General features: G+C 37.9%; 1 protein-coding gene across 2 annotated transcripts; it reads left to right on the forward strand.

The window, feature by feature from the left end:
• The first annotated feature begins 252 nt into the window (after positions 1 to 252).
• Positions 253 to 11,045, forward strand: LOC5507457. Of its 2 annotated transcripts, XM_032376125.2 has the most exons (17): positions 253 to 429; positions 557 to 769; positions 1,415 to 1,465; positions 2,017 to 2,394; positions 2,823 to 2,930; positions 3,378 to 3,616; positions 4,670 to 4,848; positions 5,060 to 5,156; positions 6,052 to 6,387; positions 6,711 to 6,828; positions 7,001 to 7,092; positions 7,174 to 7,288; positions 7,443 to 7,727; positions 8,023 to 8,190; positions 8,533 to 8,706; positions 8,927 to 8,958; positions 9,512 to 11,045. In XM_032376125.2, the coding sequence occupies exons 1-17, from the start codon at positions 411 to 413 to the stop codon at positions 10,439 to 10,441; spliced, it is 3,534 nt and encodes a 1,177-aa protein (XP_032232016.2). In that variant the 5' UTR covers positions 253 to 410; the 3' UTR covers positions 10,442 to 11,045. The 2 variants fall into 2 exon arrangements, with proteins under 2 accessions (XP_032232016.2, XP_032232017.2); XM_032376126.2 differs by lacking the exon at positions 253 to 429 and having other exon boundaries at positions 626 to 790.
• The last annotated feature ends 1,858 nt before the right edge of the window (positions 11,046 to 12,903 follow it).

Below are 12,903 nucleotides of genomic sequence, written 5' to 3' on the forward strand. Positions count from 1 at the left end.
GGCAATGATGCACAGCCAATGAACATTATAGATTTTACTTTCCCAGGGAGTCATCAATGCTAGCATATCGATATTTGGGTGACCTTTTAACTTTAATTTTTTGGGACTGCGACTTAAGGTTTTCGGCATTGGTGAAGAAAGTGTGTGTGACCAAGTGCTTATAGTTCTCAAGTGCCGTAAGTCTTTATTAAGAGAATCAGCAATTCCCAACAAATTTTCTGTGAGAGCGTGAACTGAAAATCCAGTACTTATATGGGGCATTCGAGGCAGCATGGTCTCGAGAATGAATTAACGATTATCCTTAAATGTTATTTGACCACTGAATTAATGATAGTCATTAATTCATTGTCATGCGCATGGACAAGTGAATTATAAAGCGTTCGACGCAGCGTCTAGGTATCACATCCAATATGGCGCCCAAATCTCGTGGTAAGTGGGACGCAGTTCAGCGCTGTTTAAGCTTTTACTGACCATCATCAAAGGCTCTTTTGGAGATGTGTAAACGATGGGAGTTTTTGGCGATTTTTTTTTTACCTCCTCGTCTATTTTTTTGTAGGTAAAAGAAAGAAATCCGTAGAAGAACTTCTCAAAGAAGGCAGAGACTTGCTTGATCGGCAAGAAGTAAAATCAAAGCGAAAGAGGAAACCGGTTCGATTTTTATTTTCTACCGATCCAGCCACGGGACTCAGAAATAACAAAGGGACGTATAAAGGTCAGAAAAAATCTAAAGAAAAGAGGCTGAACCCCGAGTTTGACGTCTCTGGCGAAGGTTTGTTGTCAAGATGAATGTGTGAGTGTTCAGTCTAAACACTTTTTTATCTTGTCTATTTGTTGTTCCTGTAAAACATTACTACTGCCAATATGTTATTTCCCCCTAATAGTATCTACTGTGCTGATTTTTTAAACAAGTTGGGCTGGAGGTTTACTTGAAAAGCTATTTCAAGTTGAATATTTCCCGTCAGCAGGCTAGTTGAATAGAGGATCACCACTTGAAATATATAGGTGATATAAAGCGCTAGAATATTAATGATGAAGTGGCGGTAGCCACGGAACTTCTGTAGAACTATTATAGCGTTTTATAACACATTTTCAAGTATTATTTACATAATTAAAGCGCTATAATGAAACAAAGATCAAGTCTCACAAAGTCTTCTGTAGAATCTTTTCTCCATGGCTGCAAGCACTCAAACAATCCTTGAATGGCACCAATACGTGCATGCTCTGAAGCACTTAAAGCTGGCAGGATCAGTGGACTAACAAATGCTTGGCATCCCGCTTTATGTGGCCAATCACAAATCACGAAAATACTCTTCACCACCCTGTCTACTGTACACGTAATGCCTATGCAATCACCATTGTCACCAGCAGACTAAAAACTTCTGTCTCATTCAAATAATTCTGTTTTCACATTTAGGTGGATATTATGAAAATGAGGTACACCATGAAGACAACATCGCTGAAGAAGGTACAAACACAGGGCCCATATTAATACAAAATCCACCAGAAAATCAAGGGATTTTTTGGTAAAAAGCAAAAACAATTTTTCAATAGAAAAATTGGAAAGCTATTGCATTTATTTTGACACTCTTAAAGGCTATCGATATAAGTCATCATCTGTGATAACAACCAAAACAAATTCTTTTAGAAGCTTGAAAGTTCACAGGTGCTTGTGATGTCAAATTGCATGTGTTGCTTCCTTGTATATATCCCATAGTGATTCACGAATTTTGAAATTTATTTTCATGTTTGATAAAATACGTAAAATATTAACATAGAAGTTTTTGTCACGAAAGTTTCCAGTTGTTACTTGAACTGCACTTTTGAACTTTTGTCATTCTTACCATGACTTAAAAGTATGATCCACGGTCTCTGAAACTTGTCATACTGTATGATCCCCAATAATAATCATTTGCTATTGAGACTAGTTTTGCATGATGTGATATCATGTATAAGTTTCTTGCATGTTTCGTGGATAACAGTGATTGATAGATTTACAATATTCTGTCACATCCTTAGGTGTTACAAGACTTGATCTCAAGGCTATTAAAGATATTGTTGAGGAATGGTGCAGCAAAAACAAAAAGCCAAAGCAATGCTGGACAGACAGACAGGAGCAGCTACATGAAAGCTGGGCAGAGACAAGACCATCTCTCTTTGCAGCTGCCCTCTCTGCAAGGTTTAGCCCACCAGAGAGTGACATATGTCAGGTCTGCACAGTAAACAAAGTGTCGATACGCTGTTTGATGTGCAAAGAGGGGCTATTATGTGGCCCATGTGACCAGGAAAGACATGCAGATGCTCCATTTCATGACCGTGACATCTTAATAGATGGTCACTATGAAGCACTGCCAAATTATGTCTCAAAAAGTGCTCTTGGAGAGTGGATAGATGTCAGTAAGTATTGCTATCACACACATTTCATTGTTAATACTATAATTATGCCGCTAGGCCTAGCTCCCATCACAATTACCAGTTTGTCATTCAGCCACCATCAGCAGTTACAAGTTTAACTTTTTTGTAAGATCAGTACCAGTCTGGAAGTCCCTGCCAAGTTTTTTTTTAAATAAATTTAATCTGTAATTAAGTTTTGTGCTATGTACATGTACCTTACCTAGTGAGCTAACCATACAATGAGCACTGGCTAGTCAAGTTTCTTTTTTCTATGCCAAACTCCAGGGGTAGATCCAGTTAGATTGGGTATATACCTTGTGTATTGACCAAAACTGCAAATCTCCCTCAATATAGAGAAAAATTCTCTGGATATAGCCCCATCAAATATAACATTTTATCTGATCATAAAAACATTCTTTGTCTGGAAACAGTACAAGCTTTGCCACCAAACTCCCCTATCCACTGCCCTGGTTGTCGAGGCATCTGTGACCCAAGTGCACCCCTTCCTGGCACTCATCTTATAGTGGTTAACTTAAATGGTATGTACACATAGCTTTAACAATTTGCTTTTTAAAGGCCCATCCCTTAAAGGTCTCAATCATTGACATACTTTACATTTGAACAAAAAAAACCCGTTGAATCATTTGAATGTTCTCCAGCTCTAAATTGTGAAATAGGTTTCCTTTAATCAATTTCCTTCAATCTTTGGATCTTGCTTTGTAAAACCAAACCAAAGTAACAATGTTTGAGTGACTTTGAGTGATTTGAATCACTGTGTTTAATATTTTAGCAGAACATTTTAGCCTTTAACCTTCTTAACTTTTGATTGGCGAAAACCTATTTCCCAAAGTTCTTCAAGAGTTTGAAAAGTGGTGGTCATGAAACAATAGTTTCAGCTGTACGTACATATAATTGTAGATAAAATTAACATGCTTTCTACAGTCAGAGGCCATTGTTGATGTTGTTATTGTTGTTGTTGTGTTTAGGGAGGTATGACTTACTGCATCGCAGTTTCAAATGCAATGGCTGCAATGAGCTGTTTTCAACATCACATCCCTTAGTATTGATACAGCTGGGGTATTGGCCAGGAAGTGTGACCAGTGTGACCTATGGATTTGACCAAAGACTTTTGTCCTACTGGGACATCCTGCAAAAACAGATTCCTGGCATTTCTGAACATGCTTTCCTGAAGTCCTTAGAGTTGCACTCCCAGTTATATGGAAGAGTAAGTTGAATGCACATCATAAGCCCAATTGTCAGTCATTTATATAAGTGATGAAAAATTTCAAGATTTTGATAAGTTTCTGAGGAACATAATGTATGAAGGATGTTCAAACTGTAGGTGTTCTTGTTTAAAATATCAGGTGATCTTGTTTAGACAAAATATCAAAAGGAATCCCTGGTCATCTATTCATTCCTCTATTTGTAATTTTGACCTCCAACAACTTTTATATGCCTTAACACTCCTACCCAGCACTTGCCATAGTAATGGACCAACTGCATTTTATGATTATACAGTAGGAACTTCTTTTTTTTTGATAAACAGTCCACCCCACAGCGGTCTCAGGGATAAAAAACAAAGGAATCTCAAGCGGGGATTTGTTTTCACTGATCAGGACCTTACTTTATGACACCCCAAAATAGTACAATACTTCTAAAGTTCTAGGCCATATTTTTCTCTGGCAAACCCCCCAAAAAACACTGTGTGGCAGATTTTAAAGACAGATTGTTTTAGTGTTTAATAATAATGATAATGATAGTGAAAGTGATAGTGATAGTTATAATTATAATCATAATAAAGGTTTATTGCAGTATTTCTACAGAGTAGCTCTACATCTGCAAGGTATAAAAAAGAAAAGGGCATAAAATATATCTATATAATAAAGTACAGCAAATCTAAAAAGGATATTATAAAAAAACTATAATAAAATTATCAAAATATATAAAAATACCTAATATATTTTAAATGTCGTAAATATCTTCAAGCAAGTGTGGCCAAGTTACTTAATGATTTCATGTATCCCATTCTAAAGATTTATGGTAGCTTTTCAGAAAAAATAGTTAATTTTCAAAATGCACTAAAATTAGAGTAATAGTGTTCTTTCCCTTGAGTGACAAGATTTTTGGCTGCTTGTTGATGAAATTGCATGATGTTGTAAAACAATCTGTCTTAAATACATGGACCACTATAACTGAGTGTGGAGGAATATCCCCCTTCCCTCTAGGACAATCCCTGAAGCTGATATTAGTAGTAGCAATGTTCAATTTCTTATTTTAGATCCCCACCATAAATGCATCCACCTTCAGAACATCATTCCAGGAGTGGAAATACTTACAGTTCGAGATAAACAGCATTTGCCATATGGACTGGATGCAGTGCCCTGCTTGTTCAGATGATCAGCATTCTGTCCATGTAGATGGAAATATGAAGCTTTATAGGTTTAAGTCTGCTGGAAGGCAAGTGTACTGGAAAAAAAAAACACCTTGATAAAATATAATTTACTGTGCCATGTTTAAAACATCATTGGGAGCATGAAAAAATCTTGTAAGACAAGGCGTCTTTACACAATTGCACAGCAGTTTTGTGTACCTAGATAGTTACCTAGATAGTTACACTATAATGCTGGTAGCGTGAATCCTGAATTGATCTCCTATTTTTATTTTATAGCCGAAAGAAAGAATGCTACTATGGAGAAGCCTTTATTGCGTCTAATAATAAGGTTGATGAACACATAAAGAACATTTATCACGGTGCCAAACACAAGGTATTTTTGGTGTAGAAATTTACACACAATGAATCAAATTACATTGTTTGGATGGTCAGAATTAAAATTACTCAATATTAATTGTCTGGCTTAGCACTTACATGTAGCACACGATAATTTCCCTGCAAGCTGAGGGATGATTTGTAGACTTTTATAAATTATCCTATGGCTTGAGGGGAAAATTTAATCACTAAATGCTGCAAGATGCCATGCTATAAATGTGTATACTATGATACTGATTATATGAACCTGTATATTGAGTTGTAGCTGGACCAACAAACATGTGCCGTTCCTAAGCAGTGAGAGACTTGCATCTAGAAACTGAACATATTGCATTCTGAATTTGTATTGTTTGCTTCGCTTCTGATGCTTCAGGCTCAACCTGTTTTTTTATTATTATAATGCACAGCACATGTTTTTGTGCCATTGCCTCATAACATGAGATAGTGAGAAGAGAACCATAAGGCAATCAGCAGAATGCCAGGCTAAAAAATGACAAATGATTCATTCAGTCATTCAATGAGCTTCATTGGTCGAGTATGTTCATTTCAAAATCACCCATCCTACAATATAAGCATTAGAGCCCACATTAACTATACCAGGCAAGATTCATTTTTTTTTTAACTTTGGGCAAGTCATCCAATGTCGGTGAAATCTTGCTTACCCATGCCTGGAAGGCAATGGTCTGGCAATTGTAGCACTCAAAATATCACCCCCAAATTTTTATCCATTGAACTTGAAATTAATATAATTATTATAATATATAATTCATGATCATATTCTTGTACTGATATATCGGTAGTTAGATGATGAGGATGCATCTTATTTTAAGTTTATCATTTTTAGACTGTGAGTCTATTTTTATTTTTATTTTTGTCAATCTTTCACTTAATAGGATATAGGTGGAGGTAGCATGTGTGGCGAGTCCAACTGGAGAGCTGCAGGCAACAACCTGAAAAAGAAGAAAAATCTTTCTGAAACAGGACTAGAAATCGCAGCATGCAGGCACGGACTTGCGCAGAATGCCATTAATATGATGTATGGCGAGATTTATGGATATGCCCATTACCTGCAGCTAAATCATTTTATACCTAAGGGGGTCAAATTCTTATGGTACGATGTGGTTTGCCTGTATTGGCCTTGGCTCCGAAGAAATGAAAATGAAGCTTCTAAAAAGATGAAACCTGCATTATCCGTTATGCACGCAAAAGCTCATGCATGGCATTGTCAGGTATGTTTTATTACAGTTTCTCTTCGTTATGTTCTGCTCCATTTTTAAAGTTGATGGACTTTCAAACAAAATGCAGGAATCAAGAACTTGATCACCAGCAGCCATGAAAAATAATAGCATTTTTACAGTGCAAAGACAGAAAGCAGGACATGCTCCTACATTGTACCAATGAAATTGTTTTGGGCTCTGATTTGTTGGACCAAATTTTCTACAAAATCCAACTGTTTTAACACCAAATTCAATTTGTCGGTTTTGTATGTTCAGCATGCCCTGCTGTGCCGTGCTGTGAACTAGTTACATCTAGTTCTGTTTTGTATCTAAAGGCCATATGGGGCGGGCGTTGGCAAACTGGTGCTGCTGCCACTACTGGAGAGGAAACAGAACAAGTGAATAGCCACTTTTCAAGACTTGGCTCCACTACCAAGCATATGCTTCCAGAAGGTTTGAGTTTTATATTGATCTTTATACGCTTACCTTTACACGTTTTGTCACATAGTTGTTATGTTTCCCGGTTGACAAAAGCTCAATTTTACGTACAGAAAATCTTTCAAAAAAAGGAACAAACATTTTGAAAGAACAAAAAAATGTAATCATTGTTGGACTTTTTTATCAGGACGAGAAGAATTACTGACAGAGCATGCTTTGGAGTGGAACAGGAGGAAAATAGTTGGCATGCCATCTTATCTGGCTCGCAAATATAAGCGGGTAAGTTATGAACAGCTAGCGTTGAAGTGAAAGGAAAGGGACTAAATCGGAATTGTGTGAACTGTTGCTCATTGGTTTTAGGTTGAAAAGCAGTTTACCACTTTAAATGCAGAGATTGACAAGGAATTCGTAGAGATAAATTTCGGCCGCGATTGTGCAAAGGAGTGGAAAGAGGAAATTCTGAGAGTTGCTAAAGGTATTTTATAGTACTAGTAGATCAAACCGTGCATATTGCACGAAAATGCATTCTTTTTTTACTCGGTACATTAGAATCTAATGACCCGCATTAGAATGCTAAATATTGTACAATGCTTTCTTAGTTTAGCTGTTTTATTTATTTACTTTTACAGTGGAACAGTGTTCGTTACAATCGAGAAAATCAAAGATAACAGACGCTGAAAGGAGGTACCTCGTTCAGATCATGGGAAAGGAGCCAAAAACTGACTACGAAAAGGCATTGCTGAGCGTGTCAAAAGAAATATATGGCGAGAAGGCGAAGGACTGTTCTGGAGGAGTGACCCTTTCAGCAGAAAAGGGCATGTTAGAGGAGAACGCTGTTCTATATTTGAGAAAGCAAATGGAGCAAATGCACTTCTCCATAGCTCAGGCCGTTTACAATATGGGCAAGCTTACTGGTAGGTAAAATAATTTTTTTTTTGTAAGTTATCTGTCGTTTATTTGCGAAAAGATAAAACACTATAGAAAAGTTTGCGTCACTTGACATGAGCCGTGGCGACCTTGGACCTTGTTAAATTATTTGTTTGCAACTCTATCTAACGTTTGTCACATTTTATTTTTTCGTCGAACCTAACACTTTTGCGTATTTTGGCCATTGACAACAATTTTTTCAAGGCTTGCGGATAATTTTGTTTTTGTTTATTACATGTAACTACGTTATTTGTAAAAACTTTCTTAAATTGAATTCCCTAGATACTTCGAAGCAACGGAAGAAATTGCGTACGAAAGTGACGTCTTGGAAACAGACCCTAAAGACAGCGGTTGACCGGCATAATGCCATCAACCCATCCAGCATCGTCAAAGAGGATGATGTGGAGGAAGGGCTATTCGCGTGGAGCCAAACAGAATGTCAAGATTGCGGTAATGTCGCATGTCCCATTTTATTTATATAATATTGCGTGCTCATTGTGACGTTGCTGATACTTATCATATGTAGGGGCACTATCATGATATTAAAAAATATAAAATTGAGCACTTGAGTAGTGAATTACGAACATGATATTCGAATCCAATAGACGGTTTCAGCTTCAATGCACAGTGCGCATTGCGTGTTGGTTATAGGTGGGAAATTTGACGGTAAAGTGTTGTTGTGGGCATTGCTTGGGCATTTTGTACGAAGAAGAGCGCGTGCATTGATAGCTGGTAGTCATTGAAGGCTTGGAGATAAGAGGAAGTTACTATATTGGTTTTCTTAATCTTTAGTTTCACTACGCACAAAGCGACGTCTTGTCAATAAAGTGATGGAAGCTGAACGCTTTGGAGAGGAGCTGGTCCTTCTTAAGAGAGAGATGGTTTCGTTCCTTAAGTTCTACAAAGACGTCAAACTTCCGTCGCTGAGAGAGGAACAGACGCGCTTACAGGACCTCATGAATGCAGGTACCTAAAACCTACGGGTAAAACAATTTGTTGTTTTGTTCGAAGTTTTAAGGTATTTCTGCTTGGATATTGCGTCGGCCATACCTGTTATAGCTGCTTCTGGATCCTGGCCTTCTGATGATGCGATCCCAACAAAGAAAGCCAATAAAATGCGCGATATTGTTCGAGAACATTTGTTAACGAGAACATTAACCTATTGCCCTTGCTTTTTTTTTTTAAGGTGGGGAATCGTCGCTCTCGCATGATGATAAGGTATGTAGTGAAACTGCTAAGTAAATGCAAGCTCAATCTCTGCATTTTCTTGTTAACCAAAAGCGTCGTGCGAGTACAGTATCTTATTGCAGTTTTTATAATTCTGTTGGAAAGATCGCGACTGCTAGAATTTAGTGGTAGGGTAGCTTGGAATTCGAGCTTGGGATTTTGCTTGCATGGGGACGAGGGGCATTTTTGGAATTCTCGTTGAATGGGATGTTGGTTTTGGTGCAGAGGCTAAATTTTGGGTTTGAGTAGACGCTTTAAGGCAAAAACTACATGAATTAGCGCGACTTAACTGCACGCCTACGATAATCTTGTTGTCAATTTTCAGAATTTAAAATTTGTTTTTTTTTTTCTGTAGAGCCCATTTATTTTTTTCCCGAGAAGTATTCTGCCAATGATAAACGAATTCCTCCTGGTCTAGAAATTAAAGCGAAAGTTACCCAAAAATTGCTTAAAAGTAAGGAAGCGTTAGAGACCACGAGAATAGAAGTACGGTTGTAATTTACGCCGTGACGTTGACGTATGATTCTTGTACGTGTTTTCGCAGGGATGCCGGTACTTGTCTGCAGCTACGCACACCATCTCAGCCAAACTTGCGCTAGTTATGAACGGTATTGCGTTTGCTATGAGGCAGCTTACTGCAGGAACCGGTGCCTTTGCCCAGATACTATCAACCGACTTGGAAGAATTCCGACAGTTCTTGTTGATGTCTGAAGTTGATGTAAGAGAGGATGAAGATGACGAAGATCAGCCAGACGATGGCGACGATACTGTTGAGCCTGAGTCTTCTGCTTGTTCTACACGTGTAGTGCTTGAAGCGCTTAGTTCTCTTCATAACGGGCCAACGCCATCTGTTTCTCCTGATGCACTCACTGCGTCAGTGTGGAGATGGAGTCTTCCACCAACACTCAGTCAGGGAACCTTCAACGGGCGTAATGGCAGTAATGCTTGTAGTGTCATTGCGCTATGTTTAGGTTATGCCCTTCAAGAAGGACTTCTCTTACCGCCCGACGTCAATAAATCGTTATCTGAAACCTTCCTGGGACGCCTGTGTGGTTGCATCGAGCTGGGCAACAGGATCTACGACTTATTCAGGCAAAGCCTTCCATCCCGTTTTCTGTCCATTCAGGAAGCCGCCAATATCGCAGTTTCGTGGATAAGTAGCGATGTCGGACAGCCTCTGCCAGTTCGATTAGCCGACTTGCACGAACCATCAACAGTGACTTATCAGTTGAAGCGAGCCTTTTCGCGTGGAGGATTCAATGCTTGCCTGATTGCTGACGAGAAGTCTTCTCTGTTTCATGCATGTGATGACCTGGTTATCCACATTGACACCCACAGTCACGGTCCCAACAAAGGAGCAGTAGTAACAGCAGCACATGCCAGCGCCATTCCTGAACTGTGCTCGACAGTTTGGCAGGAGGAGGGCTTTTCCCCAAACTCCTTTGGAAATTTGGTTTTCGTAGAATTTGCATGAACGGTTCCATTTAAAATTTGCAGCCCACCTACCGAGGAGATTTCTGCTCTATCTTTCATTTTTCTTCCTGCAATTTTACAGGGATATTCAAATTTCACAATGGATTTCCATAAGGGTATTTAATTGTGACCCTAGATTTCCAAAGATTATTCTCGAATTTTCACAGGATTCACACGACAGATTGTGGTAGAGCAACTTTGGGCTCCTCGATAGGTGGATTATGATTTGTTTTAATGGAATGGTCAAATTCTCCTTTATCGCGTTATTGTCGATTAATAATATTTAATAGTTATCAGCGAACGGAGCTCAGTATTCTTTTGACAATGGTAAACCTGCGTACCCGTGCGTACTTGCCAAAATGACATCGCTATGCGCGAAAACGTTTTAAACGTTTCGAAAAAATTTCATGGTAGTATAGAAAAATAGTATATATCTTTATTCCAAGGCCTTATATTAGCTTTAAATTATAGTAATATTTTAGTTATCATAGTTGAAACAAGGCGTACATCAGAGTATTGAAAAATTTTGTGAGACTGCGGAATATCAACAATGGACTACTTGTGACTACTTATGAAGCAGCCTAATAAACTTTGTATTAGCCGCATGTATATATTGTGTTAATTTAAAGTAAAGCAGATTGTGGTTTCAGATGAGTGTCAGAAAACATTGTGGGTGTTTTGACTAGCAGCATCCAAAATAGACCCCGCTTTGACTAAAGAGCCCGAAAATAAAAACAAGGGAAAACGGGACCGACTTCTTTATTGCACACTCGAATATGGATGTTTCGACTAGCAGCATTCAAATAAGACCCCGCTTTGACTAAAAAACTTGAAAAATCAAAAAAGTGAAAACGGGACCGACTTAGTTATTGCACATTAGAATATGGGTGTTTTAACTAGCAGCATCCATAATAGACCCCGCTTTGACTAAAAAACTTGAAAAATTAAAAAAGTGAAAACGGGACCGACTTAGTAATTGCACATTAGAATATTGGTGTTTTAACTAGCAGCATCCATAATAGACCCCGCTTTGACTAAAAAACTTGAAAAATCAAAAAAGTGAAAACGGGACCGACTTAGTTATTGCACACTCGAATATGGGTGTTTTAATTAGCAACATCCATAATAGACCCCGCTTTGACTAAAAAACTTGAAAAATCAAAAAAGTGAAAACGGGACCGACTTAGTTATTGCACACTAGAATATTGGTGTTTTGACTAGCAGCATCCATAATAGACCCCGCTTTGACTAAAAAACTTGAAAAATCAAAAAAGTGAAAACGGGACCGACTTAGTTATTGCACACTAGAATATGGGTGTTTTAATTAGCAACATCCAAAATAGACCCCGCTTTGACTAAAAAACTTGAAAAATCAAAAAAGTGAAAACGGGACCGACTTAGTAATTGCACATTAGAATATGGGTGTTTTAACTAGCAGCATCCATAATAGACCCCGCTTTGACTAAAAAACATGAAAAATCAAAAAAGTGAAAACGGGACCGACTTAGTTATTGCACACTCGAATATGGGTGTTTTAATTAGCAACATCCATAATAGACCCCGCTTTGACTAAAAAACTTGAAAAATCAAAAAAGTGAAAACGGGACCGACTTAGTTATTGCACACTCGAATATTGGTGTTTTAATTAGCAACATCCAAAATAGACCCCGCTTTGACTAAAAAACTTGAAAAATCAAAAAAGTGAAAACGGGACCGACTTAGTAATTGCACATTAGAATATGGGTGTTTTAACTAGCAGCATCCATAATAGACCCCGCTTTGACTAAAAAACATGAAAAATCAAAAAAGTGAAAACGGGACCGACTTAGTTATTGCACACTCGAATATGGGTGTTTTAATTAGCAACATCCATAATAGACCCCGCTTTGACTAAAAAACTTGAAAAATCAAAAAAGTGAAAACGGGACCGACTTAGTTATTGCACACTCGAATATTGGTGTTTTGACTAGCAGCATCCATAATAGACCCCGCTTTGACTAAAAAACTTGAAAAATCAAAAAAGTGAAAACGGGACCGACTTAGTTATTGCACACTAGAATATGGGTGTTTTAATTAGCAACATCCAAAATAGACCCCGCTTTGACTAAAGAGCCCGAAAATAAAAACAAGGGAAAACGGGACCGACTTAGTTATTGCACACTAGAATATGGATGTTTTAACTAGCAGCATCCATAATAGACCCCGCTTTGACTAAAAAACTTGAAAAATCAAAAAAGTGAAAACGGGACCGACTTAGTTATTGCACACTAGAATATTGGTGTTTTGACTAGCAGCATCCAAAATAGACCCCGCTTTGACTAAAAAACTTGAAAAATTAAAAAAGTGAAAACGGGACCGACTTAGTTATTGCACACTCGAATATGGGTGTTTTAACTAGCAGCATCCATAATAGACCCCGCTTTGACTAAAAAACTTGAAAAATCAAAAAAGTGAAAACTGGAC

The sequence above is a fragment of the Nematostella vectensis genome, chromosome 7, assembly GCF_932526225.1.
Source record: "Nematostella vectensis chromosome 7, jaNemVect1.1, whole genome shotgun sequence".
In the NCBI taxonomy this organism is placed as follows: Eukaryota; Metazoa; Cnidaria; class Anthozoa; order Actiniaria; family Edwardsiidae; genus Nematostella; species Nematostella vectensis.